Raw genomic sequence first — 16,039 nt, 5'->3', positions numbered from 1 at the left:
AACACCATAAAAATAAATACTAGAACAGTCCATTTTTATCAAACACTTACGTAAAGGTAAAATATATTTGCACACCGTAAATTTCAATACAATTTACATTACAGTAACTAGATTACAACTTATGAAAAGTAAAAGGAACAAAAATAACTGCTTCTGACACACATACTGCCGATGTGTTGACAGCAAGTTTATCCGCATGGCCCATTCCACTTACTTGAAGTTTGGGTGCATCATTTTGCAAAATAAGCATGTCTCACTCCATTATTAGCACAGCGTATTTTGTGAATGAAATAAACATAGAAAACTCATTTTAATATTTGCCTCAAGAGGGAGCTTACAGTTCATCTTGCAGATCCTCTGAGATTTCAAGCCATTCCAAGCTAAGGTTCTGATACCATTCCTTATACAAACCTCTGTTTTCTTTTCTGGAGCCAGTCAATGAGTTTTTAGACTTCCATGCCACTTTCTTTTCTCGTGCTTTTTGAAATCCACAGTGTGGACTGGTTTGGGCTAGTTTTTGTCCTTCCTTTACTGAAAAACATAAGAAGAAATAAGTTCAATGTAGGAGATTCCTTATCAAACTGGGCATGTCTTGGTCCAAGTGGAGGTATGCATCTCAGAGCCTTATTGTAAAAGTGTCCTTCTAGAGATTGAAAATGGTGGCAGAGTAAGTGGATGCTGCACAGACATGCTCCCAGGAACAAACTGGTATTACAACTAAAATATAGAAAAACTTCCTGAATAATCAACAGAAAACTCGCAGGAGATAACCCAGACACCTGGGGACCAAAAGTGGAGAATGCATAGAGACTGGTAGGAGGGGCAAAGGCGTGAAAGGGCTGGCCGGGTGCCCACAGACAACAACTGAAGTCCCAGAGAGTTTTCTCAGCTGTGGGAGGTGGAGGAGGGGATGGAGGGGAGTAGTGCCACTGAGAACTCTGGGATCTAATCCCCAAGCTGGGCCCTACAGCAGAGAGCACCAAAACTGAGGAGGGTACCCACATAACATCTGGCTGTGAAAAGCAGTGGGACCCTGTCTGCCAGAGAGTAACAGCTGAAAATTCAGGCACCCTCTTAAAGGGCCAACATACAAAATTCCCTGTGGAGCCACCCACCTTGTGCTCTGGCAGAAGGAGGGTGAAGTGGACTAGAGCTGTGAGAGCAGAAGCCAAGACTGGAGATTTAGGGGATTGAACCCAGAAGGCAGACACCCCAAGTTTCCTGGGCTGAGTTATTCCCTCACACAGCAGAGAACATCTTTCCCACATAAACATTTGCCTTGCTTGTGGGGGAAGACAGTTGACACACCCTATTGGAAAACACCTTGCCCTGAGGCCACTAAGAGATTAAAAGTAACAATTAGCCTCCAGGCATAAGCAACTGCCCCATCCTGTTGAAAAAACTCTGCCACACCTAAAGACAATTGCCTGGGGGGGGGGGCAATTCAAGTTGGAATACTATTAGTTTGTAGGCAGAAGCGGTCTCTGGAGGCTTTGAGTCTTTGCCTGATCTAATTAGTCAGAAACAGCCTTTAACACCTTCCTGCATTCACGATTGAGAGGTGTAGAGGATCACAAACCCAAACAGAGAGCCAAAATGGGAAGACAAAGAAACAATCCCCAAATGAAAGAACTAGAGAATTCTCCAGAAGAGATAAATGAAGCAGAGATAAGAAATTTATCTGAAACAGAGTTCAGAGTAATGATGATAAAAATGCTCAACAGCATGAAAAAAGATATAGTAACTATGAAAAAGGAACAGTCTGAGTTAAAGAATGATATAACACAAATAAAGAACACATTGGTAGGAATACACAGCAGATTAGGGGAAGCTGAGAATTGAATCAGTGAATTAGAAGACAGTTGAAAATATCACTCAATCAGAAAACCAAAAAGAAAAAATAATTAAAAGTGTCCTTCTTCTCTCACCAGCCTACTTTTTCATTCTTACAAAAAATCCTAGATTATTCCAGCATGTGAAGATTGCAAACAGTTCATATGAAATTATGAAAATAAAATAAAATAGATGGTTCTCTGTTGGATTCGTCATAGTTTAGAATTCAGACACACACACACACACACACACACACACACACGCACACACACAAGTATGTCTGACACAATGCCAACATTTTCATTGTAATCACCATTAAATCTTCATTTTCCTTGGAATATGATTTTTGAAATGTTGCTTTTTGAATATTCCTCCATTAGCATATGCTGTATTGAATGCCAAATCATCAAAATAGTGCTTTTCTCCTAAGTATAAGAACCTTTCTATTCTCCTCTTCCCATCAGTTTTTGTGGTCCTACAATTAAGACACCTAATCCCTGGAAGTTTAATTATTGTTTCAGTCTCTGAAAACAATGTAGATTCAGGTGCTGATAATTTATGGGTATCTGAGTTTCCCTAGATCTGAGATTGATCTTCACTCTCATCAGATGTAGAGTTCCGGCCCACATTTCCAGCCTGTGCCTCGGCTGGGCTGTGCTATCTTCAACTCTCCATAAAATGTCCATTTCTTAGGCTCCTGCAAAGAGCCTGTTCCTAAGCATACCCACCATCCTATTCCAGACTACTGATCAAGCTCTAGATTCCTTTTGATCTAGTTTCCTGAGAATGAGCCCTCACCTGCACAACTAACCACTTCCTGTTTCTGTGTACCGTGCTCTTTACTTCCTTCCTCCCACAGACCCTCCCAACAGCACCCTCTCCAATCACCGCAGGTCTGCCTTCTACCCATCCTTTCACTCTCTCTACCTGACCTTGCAGAACTCCTTAAGGGGGAAAAAAAGGAATTCTTCCTAAATAAGCCTGAGCAATATATTTTTATAATATTACCTAAATGACTTCAACTTAACTGTGAATTTGTTACTAATAAAATAGTATGTTCCATATATATGTTTTGGAGATTTGCATCTAAATAAGTAAGATCAACACATCTATATCTATGAAGTCATCTAGAAAGGAAAATAAATCAAACAAAGTTGATGAAAAACATGAAATATTTTTTAATGGTGAAAAAGGTGATGTGATTATTACTGTAGTTTTTTTAATATATTTTATTGATTTTTTACAGAGAGGAAAGGAGAGGGATAGAGTTAAAAACATCAATGAGAGAGAAACATTGATCAGCTGCCTCCTGCACACCTCCTACTGGGGATGTGCCCACAATCAACGTACATGCCCTTGACCAGAATCGAACCTGGGACCTTTCAGTCCGCAGGCTGATGCTCTATCCACTGAGCCAAACCAGTTAGGGCTATTACTGTAGTTTTTGTATAGCATTCGTATTGTATTTAAGAGTTACTACTAGTTAAGGAAACAAGAGCTATTATTTTGAACATGACATGGAATGATAGAAACCATCATGTGTACCAGGTTGGAATTTAAATTTTCTGCAAGGCACTCAGATGATAATGGAGTTGAGTCCTTGATGAAGTTTCTCCTTGCTTTCCTGGAAGAAAGGAAAAGGGGAGCATCTAAGAACGAATGAATTGACCACTACAGCTAATTCCGGCACCTAGAGGTACTCTATTTTGGTTTATTTTTTTCACTCTGAGAATTTCAAACAATGAAAACTCCACAGATCTTCAAGATGGGAAAACCTGGAAGACTTTTGAATGAATAGAATCTCTAACACACACTATTTGGAAGAAGGCAAACAAACTTTAGAGAAAACTCAGTTATTGGAACTTTAGAAATATTTATCTTAGAAGTGAGAAGATCTACATAATATTTTTCAAGTTATTTTTTTTCAAGCTGACTTGTTATTTACAGCTCTTCCTTAACAGTTTGGCTGGGTTATGGGGGATTGATATCCAATCCTCCCTCTACATCACTGCTTTCCATAATGATAAATCATCTTTCCACAGTCTTAGGAATTAAGGGAAGAAGCTAGATATGACTACTGTCTTTATTCTGTACAAGATATTGAAAAACCATTTAAGACCAGAAATTGAACCGTGACCTCCTGGTTCATAGATTGATGCTCAATTACTGAGCCATACTGGCCTGGCTATTTATTATTATTATTATTCAAAATGTCTTACTTACAAAGCCAGTAAATCATAGGTTGGATCCTTTTTTAAATTTATGTGAACATTAGAGTTTACATCTATTTAACGTTTCTCTGGGACTTTTTTACTTAGTGGATTCTTTAGGGTTTATTTCAGGAAAAGAAGAAGAAAAATTAACATCAAAAGAAAAAAATGATGGGCGAATTCTAATCAATTTCTATTAGAAACACTCTGATATAGATGTCTAGTCCAGCAATTTTCAACCTTTTTCATTTCATGGCACATACAAACTAATTACTAACAGTCGGTGGCACACCAAAAATTATTTTTTGCCAATATGACAAAAAAATATTTCAAATTTTTATTCATTCACACCAGACAGCTATTGTTGTGTTGACCATTGTCATTTTTTTTTTTTTACAATCTAAGGGAAAAGAAGTCAGTGCCCCTGACTAAATAGTGTGGTAATGCATATTTTAAAAATTCTTGCAACACACTGGTTGAAAATCGCTGGTCTAGTCTATTCTAACAAACATTCTTATTTAAATCCAACATCTTTTCCTTTTTCCTTCCATACATATTTATATTTCCTATATTAATTATTTTAATTGAATTGACAAATTGATACACATGGAAAAAATTTTATCTCTAACTCAAGGGTATGGATAAACAGATATAAAAGAATGCTACTAAGTCCGGCCAGCATGGCTTAGTGGTTGAGCGTCAACCTATGAACCAGGTTGTCACAGTTCAATTCCCGGTCAGGCCACATGCCCAGGCTGTGGGCTTGATCCCCAGTGTGGGGAATGCAGGAGGCAGCCGATCAATGATTCTCTCTCATTATTGATGTTTCTATGTCCTTTCCTCTCTGAAATAAAAAATATATATATTCTTAAAAAGAATGTTCCTAAGAATCTGGCTATTAAAATGTGTCATTTTATTTCAAGCTGCCAACCAAAAAGTGACCTATTTTTACCAGTGTGCTTTATTTCCTATACTTAAAAGATCCTTTTGAAATAAAATAGGCTATGACTTGAAATTTAGAAAAAATACTACAAAGTACACCTACCCAAAAATCAAGTCTTTCATTCAACTTGAGGTCAAGATTGAAAGGTTTAGCATTAATGCTTATATTTAATAAACAAGGGACAGTATAGTTGTATATGTTGCAAGCTTGCAAGCATTCAGATCCAGCACATACACTAGCTATGAGCCCCAAGGCAAAGCATGTAACCCACCTAAGCCACCATCTTCTCAACTGAAAAATAGAAACTAAAGGGTACCTACTTCATATGGCTTGTGAGGATGGAATGAGATGATACATGAATCCTATGAAAAGGTATATCTTACTAGATTGTATATACTGCATTGGTACTGACAGATACAAAAATCAGAACTTTCTTAAGGCAAATCAAAAATATAATTTTAGGCTAATTTAAAACTTTTCGAGGTACCTTTACATATATGAATTATTTACCTTTTATGCAGCATCTGGAAACAGCAGGTTCCAAAAGCAACCAGTATCAATAAGAGCAGTGGTATTGTTGGTATGACAACATAAATGAGATTGGGAATTATGCCTACAAATGTAAAACAGCCAGTGTAAAAAAACAGCTGAAGCAGAATTCTAACACCAAAGTTATATAAAAAGTTTTCCCAGAATTTAAGGTAAAATAAAACTATTATCAATAAATAGATTCTCAACAAGGTTCTTTCCCTCAGTACTAAATAGCCGAATGACATAATATATTCATGTTTGTTAAAACTCAAAAACAAAATCATACTGCATTGGTTGTCATGCTCCTATTCAGTGTCCATATTTCCAAAAGTACTATTAAATCTGCTATTCAGATAGGGCTAGTTTTCATAATGTATTCATGATCTTAGCTATCTCACTTCACTAATCCTTCTTAGTTCTTATTTAGAGATCCAAGCACTGATTATTAAAGAATAACAATCATTATTAAAAGAACTGTTCATTTATTGGATACATAATTATCTTAACCAATAAGCTCAGTGCCATGATGATATGCAAGACTCCTTGGCATTACACCAAAATATGTAAATATTAACTGATGATATAATCATAACCCAGCAACACAAACCTTCAGAGGCATGAAGACTTGCTCTTAATTAAATTCTAAAACTGAATCATTTTTAATCCTGTTCCATCACACTTGATCGTGTTGGGTATTCTCAGTAAAATAAAAAATTGAAGTCCCAGATAGCATGAGTTTATTGAACATTTCATCAATGTCATAGGGGGAAAATATCCCTAATGTAATTATTTACTGATTATCTTTACTTAGGTTTAGATGTTCTGAATGGTTTAAAATCAGGCATCTGAAAAATGAAGCGCACTAAGCTTTCACATCATATTCATACAGGAAAAACAAATTGAAAACTATGCATTTATTTTCTAGCCAATCAAAAGCAGACATCATTATTAATCTAAATAATTCTGGCCAAAGAGGACCAACCAAAGCAAACTATCCATTTAACTACATATCACTCCCTTTGTTAACATGAGACAGTATATTAGCTGAGGTCCAAGGATGGGGCAATTTGAAGATAATATATTTTCATCAATTCCTGAGCCTCCAACAGGTAACAGGTGACTTCAAGAATTTTAAAAATTCACAAAATATGTTTTCCCTTTTCCAAATACCATCATGATCCCTCATCTGTGTTAGTAAAGAAAAAGAGACAGTATTCCCCACTCTTTCTTGGATTTTGGATGGCCTGTGGAAAGATTTTGAGACTTTGGGTCTTTGACTCAATCCTCAAAAAGCAGCTAGAATAAGTCACCATTCCTGTCCAACTGGCATAAGGCCAGGCTAAAATGATTTCTAACTAACATGCCATCTGCACTGGGATTTCATTGTTTCTTTTGCAGACAGTAGTATGTTGGAGGCAGCTGGGTTGCGAGATCATTGCTTGCATTCTTCCCACCTTGCTGTTCGGTGATGTCACTTTGGTAGCTTGAAAACAGCCAGGGAGTATTTACATCAGAAAATCCCAAAGTCTACAAATCAGTTGTTTTGTTTTGTTTTTCTTTTAATATTTATTGTTGAAAATATTACCTATGCCCCCCCTCTTTCCCCCATTGACCTCTTCTAGACCAGCCCCAGGCTTTCATCACCCTACTGTCTGTGTCCATGGATTATGCATACATGCACACAAGTTCTTTGGTTGATCTCTTTTTATTTTATACCCACCTCACCCTGGCCAATCCTTAAACATTTACCAGCACAACACTGTTGGCAGGCCACTGCATGTGCAAATTTACATCATAATTCCTATATGTTTTTGGGGAAGTTCCTTGTAGGTTCAGATTGTAATGGGGGTTACTTAGTTTGGCGCTGGCTACATAACCAATCAGAAGAAAACAAAACAGGTTCTTGTATGCAAAAACTAGCTTAGCACCAGTTGTTCTAACCTAGTTCAAAAGTAAATGTCCATAGGCCCATATTTAGTGCACCATTTCACCAAGCAACAAGAAAAGTTGGGGCCAAGTAAAAGCAGAGTTTAAACAAACAGTTTCTGTTCTCCATAGAGGATTTAAAGACACAAGAACGAATTACCTGCTTCAGTAACAACCACATTTTGATGGGTGTCTTCTGGTTGATTTGTAAAGTAAGTCTTCTCTCCAGGAGTTGTTGGCTTGATCTCTTTAGATAATAAGTACAGACATCATATGATCATATGTAGTGATCAACACGAGAAATACAAATAGATGAAAATAAAAGTTTATTATAAAACCATATAAACATCAGTTTTCACTTCTGAACAACTTACAGCTAAGAATTATATTTTGAATTCCAAATTTACTTGAAATTATCTAACTAGAAAGTCAACATTTAATTATCTTTAAATCAAGCATCCACTTGGTGAATCCTTGCAACCATAACCACATTAGCAATCAACAGCATGTCTACAGACAGTAATATCAAAGCAGGCACGAAGCCAGGCAAAGATAACCAAGAAGCAGTGACCATGGGACTGTGATCCACTAACTGCAATTCAACAGCAAGCAAAGATGATTTTGGTACTAATATCAGTGTAATATTTAGGTTCCTCCTCACAATAATAGTCAGCAGGAGATTCCATATGGATTGCATTTGGAATTGATGACTCAAATAATGTTCTAAGCACATTTCTATCCTATACAAATAATGCCATTATTAGATATTATTTCTAATAGTGTCTACCTCTTTTTAAAATATGCTAATAAACTAAGGCTTGTGAGTTATTTCTTTCCCTGGTTCTATGAGATGAGATCTCCTCAATTCCATGCCCGTAAAAGATACTGAAAATCTTACTAGGACCTGGTACTGCTCTATCACGTAATTTTTTCTAGGTCTTATTTGTTAAATTAATAGTTCAGTGACTATATTAAATTATTAAGAAAATTCCCTGTAAATTTATTTTTATTTGTTCCAAAAATATAATTTCCTATTTATTTTTGTCAAGTGATGCAAAGAAAAGCTCATATGCAGCATCTTATATTCATTTCAGAATAGTAAATCATTTCAATGTAATGATTAGTACTCTGATTGACCACATAGTCTCTATTCATTGGGAGTTTAATCATATACCATCCTGTAATAATATTTACTATCCTTATGAACATATTTCACCCTGACCCTTTAATAGGCTCCACTAGGTTTCAGATACAGTCCTACCCTACACTCATTCTTCTGCAGAATTCAGTTAGGCACTCTACGCCTATCTCAACTGGTATTTGCTGAACAAATAATACAGATATTATGTAATTGCTTAACACAGAACTCATCTTAACACAGAAAATTATCTATTAAATAATTTTAATAAATTTTAATTTAATGCAGTTGCTGATTAAATAATGACATTTTAGAAACATAATTCCATACATGTTATTTTTAATGTCTAAGAACAAGAGTATATAGTGCAATTTAGTAAATACAAAAATTAGATTCAGACATATCTCCATAAAAGTGCATTGGGTAACATTGGTAGACCTATAGAATAGATATGCAGCTCTTTGGACAATAACAAAAATGATGGCGAAGAGAATAGGCAAACTCAGAAGTAAATTATTCACTTTAAATATGATTAGTCATGCTTAGATGGTATGTTGGAGCAGAAAGAGAAGACTAAGTCCAAATTAAACAGTAGTTCTGGTATAGTTAGAGAAATAATTATAGTTCAAAATAATTTGTGTTATAATTTATAAATTTTAAGTAGGCCCACTGCTTAATCCTCCAAGTCCCTCACCACTAGAAAGCTAACCATAAGTTCACAAAGTATAAATATTTGAAGATTTAGGTAGAATATAGGAGATAAAGGAAAAAATAATTTTATGTCTATAATGCTCTTCATGAGTAATATAAACCTAGATTATCTAATACAAAACAAGTCAAGAAGATTCTGAGATTATAGTGTTCTGAATAATGTAACTATGAAGGCCAAAATAAACAAATAAAATAAAATAAACAAATACACTTAGGTCAAATTTTTCATCTAAAAGCTCAGAGAAGCCCTGACTGGTTTGGCTCAGTGGATAGAGCGTTCACCTGTGGACTGAGGGGTCCCAGGTTCGATTCCGGTCAAGGGCATGTACCTGGGTTGCGGGCACATCCCCAGTGGGAGGTGTGCAGGGGGCAGCTGATCGATGTTTCTCTCTCATTGATGTTTCTAACTCTCTATCCCTCTCCCTTTCTCTCTGTAAAAAATCAATAAAAATATATTTAAAAAAATAAAAGAAGAATAAATATTGTCAGAGAAGAAGACAATATTGTATTAAGAAGATTTTATAATATAATCTGTTTATATTAACAGATTATAATCTGTTATAATCTGTTTTGAGTACATACAGTTGCAAATAGAAACTACCAGAGAATTTCAACTTTATATTTTTAAGAAAAAAAAAGAAGATAAAAACCATAAAAGTGTAACAGATTTAGCTTTGTAAAGGCTTCTAAAAGGATAATGATGAATTTAGCAACCTAGGGGCTGCTAAAGAATAAACTCACCAGGGAAAGAAAGTTGGCTAATACACTCAAGAGCAGGATAAACATGACAGAGGAGTAAATCTAATTCAACTAATCCCTTGTGCTTCATGGTCTTATGAGAAAAAGGAATCATGTAATTTCAAGAGAATAATGGAAATAGCAGCACTTGATTATGATTGCCTTCCATGAGTACATGAGGTCAAGTAGACAGAAGAGTTAAAATGTATTTCCAAACACTGAGGAGACAAATAGCACCAAAAGAAACCCCAAAGCCTAAGTATCTAATTTGACTTTCTTAAGTTATTTTTAAAAACGAGTTTATACAGTTTTGATTAATCTCTCTTTTGGTCAAATATCAATTCAGTTGAGCTGTCTTATTCAAAGTAATTCAAATCACTATTTCCATAGGAAACTACACTGCGGTAGCTTAGGTCAATGTAATCTTCTCATTAGCTGCATAGGGCAACGAATTAGAGACTTGAAGCAAAAGCTGATTAAGGAGGCATATTTCAAAGAATGAGGATCACAGCAAGAACATGGCACACGTCCCTACTTTTTTTCATGATTATTGGTTCAATGAGCTATGACCAGTTTGATATTCACTGAAGAGCATGTGTCAAGAATCATGCCATGAAATCATAAGGTAATGTTCCTTTGATCCCTTAAATTCCCCAGATGATCACCCAAAGAACTGTTGCTCAGATGTGTAAATCTATAGGTGCTTTGGTGACATACCTCCTTCACACACACCATACTAAATATTTAAAACTAGAGGCCCAGTGCATGAATTCGTGCACAGATGGGGTCCCTTGGCCTGACTGGCGATCAGGGCCCATCGAGGCTGCGGGAGGTTGGCCAGCCGGGGGAAGGAGCCAGAGGAGGTTAGCTGGCCAGAGGGAGGGGTTGCGGGAGGTTGGCTGGCCTCGGAGGTTGGCTATAGGAGTGCACTAACCACCAGGAGGCAGCTCTTGCATTGAGTATCTGCCCCCTGATGGTCAGTGCATGTCATAGTGACCGGGAGTTCGGTCGTTCGGTAATTTCATCGCTTAGGCTTTTATATAGAGAGATATTTTAAAATAGATGTTTACTTTTCAAACACAATTTGACCTTAATCTTGGAAATGATTATTTCCTCTTAAAGACACCTTCCCAGATGTTCCTGGGTACTCCCTAGTTCTATTTCTAGTGACTGTAGTTTCTATTTCTAGTGATGCTAGTTTCTATAGTCTCTAGGTACTCTGGTCCTAACTCTGTGGCAGCTTGTCCTGTGGCCCACAGTGTGCTTCAGTACACTGCATGACAGGGCAAGCTGCAGAGTACAGTGATGTTTCACAGAAGAAAAATAAAAAGAGCCAAAGGTAGCAAAGCTTACAGATAAGACAATACAAGCAGATAGGCACAACATCTGTTAATGTCAGTTTACAATACATCCTACCTGGTTCATACTTGCAGATGTAATTGTGCTTCATGTTGCACCTGTCGTCATTCCACTGGTAAAGGTAGGGGCCTCCAAGGCCAGGATTGGCCGTAGGTTGATGATACATCACAACGCACTTTTCACTTCCACAGGAAGGTTCATCAGCATACCAGTTTCTGGAAATAAAGGGTGCAGCAAAAGTAGGATTACAATTGTTCGTGCAGAAAAATAATGCAGTAATTAATAAATAACAATGCATTAATTAATAAATAATAATACAATGATTAATAATAATACAATGACTAATAAAACAACACAATGATTAATAAATAGTAACACCAGAACTGTGTTCCACATACTGAAAACCTACTCTTGTCCTACTCTGTATAGAGCAACAGGAACACTTTTAAGCGATGTCACCTGTTCTATTCTGACATCCTACAGGGAAGAGAAATCTCCCCCAGGAGCCGACTCACCGGTACTGGGAGCTGCTGCCATCAGACCAGCGGTAGAGGTCTGGGCAGGCACCAGACGCTTGCCCCTCTCCACTCCTCCAGAGGCCTATCCAGAAATCGCCATCAGAAATCCCTGTGCCTGGTTTTGTCAGGTTTTGCAACATGCTTTCTATCAACTTCTGTTCTGCTGCGTTCTCCAGGCTGAGCAGGGCTCCCCCCTCACTCTCACAAGCCAGGCGCGCCTCCTGGAAGCTCACTCGGCTGGACAGTTCCTGGAAATAGGCCAGTTTGTAGCAGGGGTGCTGGTAGTCAGCAAAACACACCTTTTGGCCTGAAAAGCAAGCAAACAAACGAACGAACATCAGATGACTTAAACACATAGGCAACAAAACAAAAAGTTTGATTTAAAAACCACTCTCAAAATTGAATTTCACATACGCCTACATATTAAGCAGAATGAATTTTCCTGATGTCAACTGAATAGGCATGATCATATCAGGTCATAATGAAGCCATAGTGTATGGGACTTAGCTAACTCTACCAGCAATGGAATATTTTATTTACACCCTCCCCCGTTTTACCCCCAAACATGTAAGCAAGATGATACAAACTCTCTCCAATGGTCAAGCTGTTTTGTTTCTCATTATCTTCTTTGGTTCACCTCTCACCTCTGGTTGTCAACTTCACAAACTGCCAGGAACCCCTCTCTGTCCCTGTTCCTTATCTCCAACCTGCTGCCCATGACCTACTTAGTCTTTGTCTGATTTCAGCTTAGGTTTAGCCTTGGCAAATAGACTATCATACTATTTTATGTAAAATTAAGTGAAATGACTTTATGCTAAGAAATTAAGCAGAAAGTTTTACTGCTTTCTTATGGTTCATCTGCATGAACATTATTTCTCTTGAGATTGAAGGCTTTTTTCACTGTGTATTTAATTTTGTATCTGAGCCAGAAAAGTTGCCAGTTATGGGGGCTGGAGGTGTTATTGTACTTAAACACTGGGAACAAAATAAAGCATCGCAGGTTTACACTCTTAATCACAGTGTATCACACCGAGCCAGTGCTGGTAGCACATCCCTTCTCCCCGAGTCAGCAACTGATCACCTCTGATCACACGCAGAGGCAGGAGGGAGCGGAAATCAGCACAAGGCCATTCACCTCACAACAGTGTTTGAGTGACAGGCATCCAATAACTTGACACAAGCAGAGAGCAGCCAACTAATAAAATGACAGCCAGTTGTCCTCTGTCTCATTAACCCTGATCTGGACCCAGGAGCAACACATTGAATCATATGAACAAATTAGCAGACTGCCCCAACTATTTGTTAATGAAAAATAGCAGGCAGGTATGAATGCCCTCGGGAAACCGGAATTAAAGAGACTTCAAATGGACAAATCCGTCAGAAACTTTCCTTGAGAGATGATTATGGAAGTCCCAATGATTGATTCTAGCACAATTGTTATTTAAAAAAATTTTCTCCTAGTCTATTATTAGGTTTTGAGATGACTTCATTATTAAAAAGTGTCTCTGGTAATATTTTAACAATGCTATTAAACCTCGTGATTTTATGCCTATATTTTTACTTCTGGTAATATGCTAAAAATGCCATGAAGCCTAGTGATTTTCATGTCTATATTTTTAAATCAAGCTCTGTTTCCATTTTCATCTTCTGCATCCTTTACATACTTCTAAGTTTCAAAATATCTCTCAACTGCATTCCCTTGAGGTTTCAATTTGTTTAGTTTTTCATTCTGAGAAATCTCAGTCTTGGATTTGATTCCAGTTCTTTTAAAATATTAACCTTGTCCAACAAGATTGTTTTGCAAGATGTCAAAACGCCAAATTAAAAAAAAAATTGATTAGCCAGAAGTTTTAATAAGTAAAAGTTATTTATATAACAAATATATACACATTCAGAGGATTCATATGTATGATTTGTATGCCAAAAGTCTCTGCTCATTATCTTTCCTATATTAAAAATATATGCAGCACATATTTATTATTTATGATGAGGGTACAAAAATGATGAGACTAAACTTATTTATAAAATGAAGATAGCGCTTCTAATTAAATGCATGACAGCTTTTGGTGTCATGAGAAAATTCCTAATGACACTCTTAGCTATTAGCCAAGTATAAATGTCAGTCTGTAGAGAAATAATAATAATAAGAGAAAATCCATAGGCAGGGGTTATATTTAAAATAATTAACAACTAATACTGCCCAGGCCCTGGATGAGAACCAATCTGATGCTCGCTGTGGCTGTGGCTGTGGCTGATGGAGTGGTCCAGGAGTCCTGGGCCAGGGGGTGGAGACCGTGTGGCTGCATTGCAGGGATCTCTCTGAGAATAGGGACAGTGGCCAATTACCAACTACAGATAGACATTGACTCCAAAGTGTATTGATTGAATATCAACTGTGTCCACAGATTTTGCACTGAAAAGTCACTAACAGTTCAGATCTAGCATGGCAGTTTCCATGAAATTATGGAAACATTGCAGTTTTTTAATGCTATACATATATCATAGTCAGTTAAAGCTGATGCTGTAAATTTCTTTACATCCAATTGTACTTCACTACTGATTTCCACCTTCTCAGGCAAACTCAGTCCATGTTGCAGCAAAAGAAGTAGCTATTGAACTGCTCGCTGTCATTTCAGCTTACCACATTGCCCTGTAATGCAGTGGAACTCCCAACAGCTGGGAAACAGATGTTGCCCTGATTCCCAGAAAAGTCCCATTAATACGGATCTGCGGGAAGCAACTTTTCCCACTTCTGTAAAGGCTAATATTCCTAGAGAACCATTATGGTTCCCTCCCTTCTCATTCTGTGAGACCACAGAGAGAATTTCCTTTTCTCGTACTTCTAAATGTTATATTCAGATAAAATCTTCCACCCACCGCTTTGAAATACAGGAGTTCTAATCTTCCATCTATTCCATCTACTTCATCTAACCTTCTATCGACTAGTCTACTACCCATTACATATTCAGGTAAATACTCAGATAACAGTGTAACAGCTTTTGCTACATGAAGGCTAACTTGATACTATCTAACAATAATTTACTAAATGTTACTTAGCATCTGTAGTGAGAAATATCCTTTGCCTGTTGGCTTATTTACAAGAGGGAGAAAAGACCTTCTACCTAGGAGCCTACATCTATTGGTTTCACACACACACACCTACATATGTACCCGGGAACTTTTATTTAGAGATCATTCTCAGGATTGCCTATTAAAATAAACATTCCGATCAATATCAGAGCCAAGACTATGCTACTACTTCCATGAATATATGACTTTGTCTTTTTTTCTTAGTCATTAAAATTCCTTTAGAGCTAAACATTGGCAGAGTTTTCAATACTTTTGGCAATAATGTAAAAGTGGGGCCAAACTCATAAATGCATTGCACTTTACTTTCTTCTTCCTGAACAGAAAGGGATCTTGGTGTTATTTTGCTTATATGTATTAACTTTCTGACAGGTGAGTCGTCAGTGTGCTAGGAAAGTAATAACATTTTCCTTAGACCTCATACTATAATCATATATTATCGATATTAACTCAATATTGAATTTATATCCCATTATTCAGTAAAATGTACAAGACATTTTATGAATTCCTATTGTTCAGTTATGGCCTACCTTAGGTGGCCCAGAAAAAGTTGTACAAAAGAGGATTTACATGATAAACCCAAACCAGAGACTGACTGGATTTCAAACATTTTATCAGAATTGCACGAACGAATTTGTTTTTCATCATTCTTTCTTAGTCCCCTCAAAATCACACTAAGTATGCTGATACTACAATATACAGTGTCACATGACCTCTGATGGCAATGCTGACACTTTCAAACTAGAAAGAAAGGGAAAGCTATGGATTCCATGTTCTGCTTTCAGGGTTCAATATTACACCAACTTCTTAAGAATTTTCCTTATAAAAATGTTTTGTAATAATAACCTTCATTTTTGCAGCAGAGATTGTATGATGCAATGAGCTGCATAGTGCACTACTAAGATGTGCTGGAATCCATTTCCTACATTGGTAAACAAAACAAAACGGCAGTCTTGGGTCATTTGTTGAATGGTGGTGCAGCTGCAAGCCCTACTTCTCCAGCTAGGAAATACCACACGCTTCCTGACAAGGAAATGAGATTCCT

General features: G+C 37.0%; 1 protein-coding gene across 1 annotated transcript; it reads right to left on the bottom strand.

Annotated features, from left to right (window-relative positions):
• Window positions 1-452: 452 nt before the first annotated feature.
• On the bottom strand, window positions 453-14,865 carry CHODL (chondrolectin). Its single transcript, XM_005877431.2, has 7 exons — window positions 14,748-14,865; window positions 11,905-12,214; window positions 11,447-11,604; window positions 7,604-7,690; window positions 5,497-5,599; window positions 3,379-3,457; window positions 453-531 (listed from the first exon to the last, which is right to left on the bottom strand). The coding sequence occupies exons 1-7, from the start codon at window positions 14,863-14,865 to the stop codon at window positions 529-531; spliced, it is 858 nt and encodes a 285-aa protein (XP_005877493.1). The 3' UTR covers window positions 453-528.
• Window positions 14,866-16,039: the final 1,174 nt, after the last annotated feature.

Source organism: Myotis brandtii, unplaced genomic scaffold (assembly GCF_000412655.1).
Source record: "Myotis brandtii unplaced genomic scaffold, ASM41265v1 scaffold52, whole genome shotgun sequence".
In the NCBI taxonomy this organism is placed as follows: Eukaryota; Metazoa; Chordata; class Mammalia; order Chiroptera; family Vespertilionidae; genus Myotis; species Myotis brandtii.
The sequence above is the reverse complement of the archived record's forward strand: the minus strand, read 5'-3'. Positions and strand labels throughout refer to the sequence as shown.

What these genes read in the sequence shown, in the direction of transcription:
- CHODL (XM_005877431.2), bottom strand. Translation starts at nt 14,865, where the DNA reads ATGGGTAGTAGACTAGTCGATAGAAGGTTAGATGAAGTAGATGGAATA. An exon ending in CATCTGCAAGTATGAACCAG is followed by an intron (nt 7,691 to 11,446) that starts GTAGGATGTATT and finishes TATTATCTAAAG; the next exon opens with AGATCAAGCCAACAACTCCT. An exon ending in TGTGGTTGTTACTGAAGCAG is followed by an intron (nt 5,600 to 7,603) that starts GTAATTCGTTCT and finishes TTACATTTGTAG; the next exon opens with GCATAATTCCCAATCTCATT.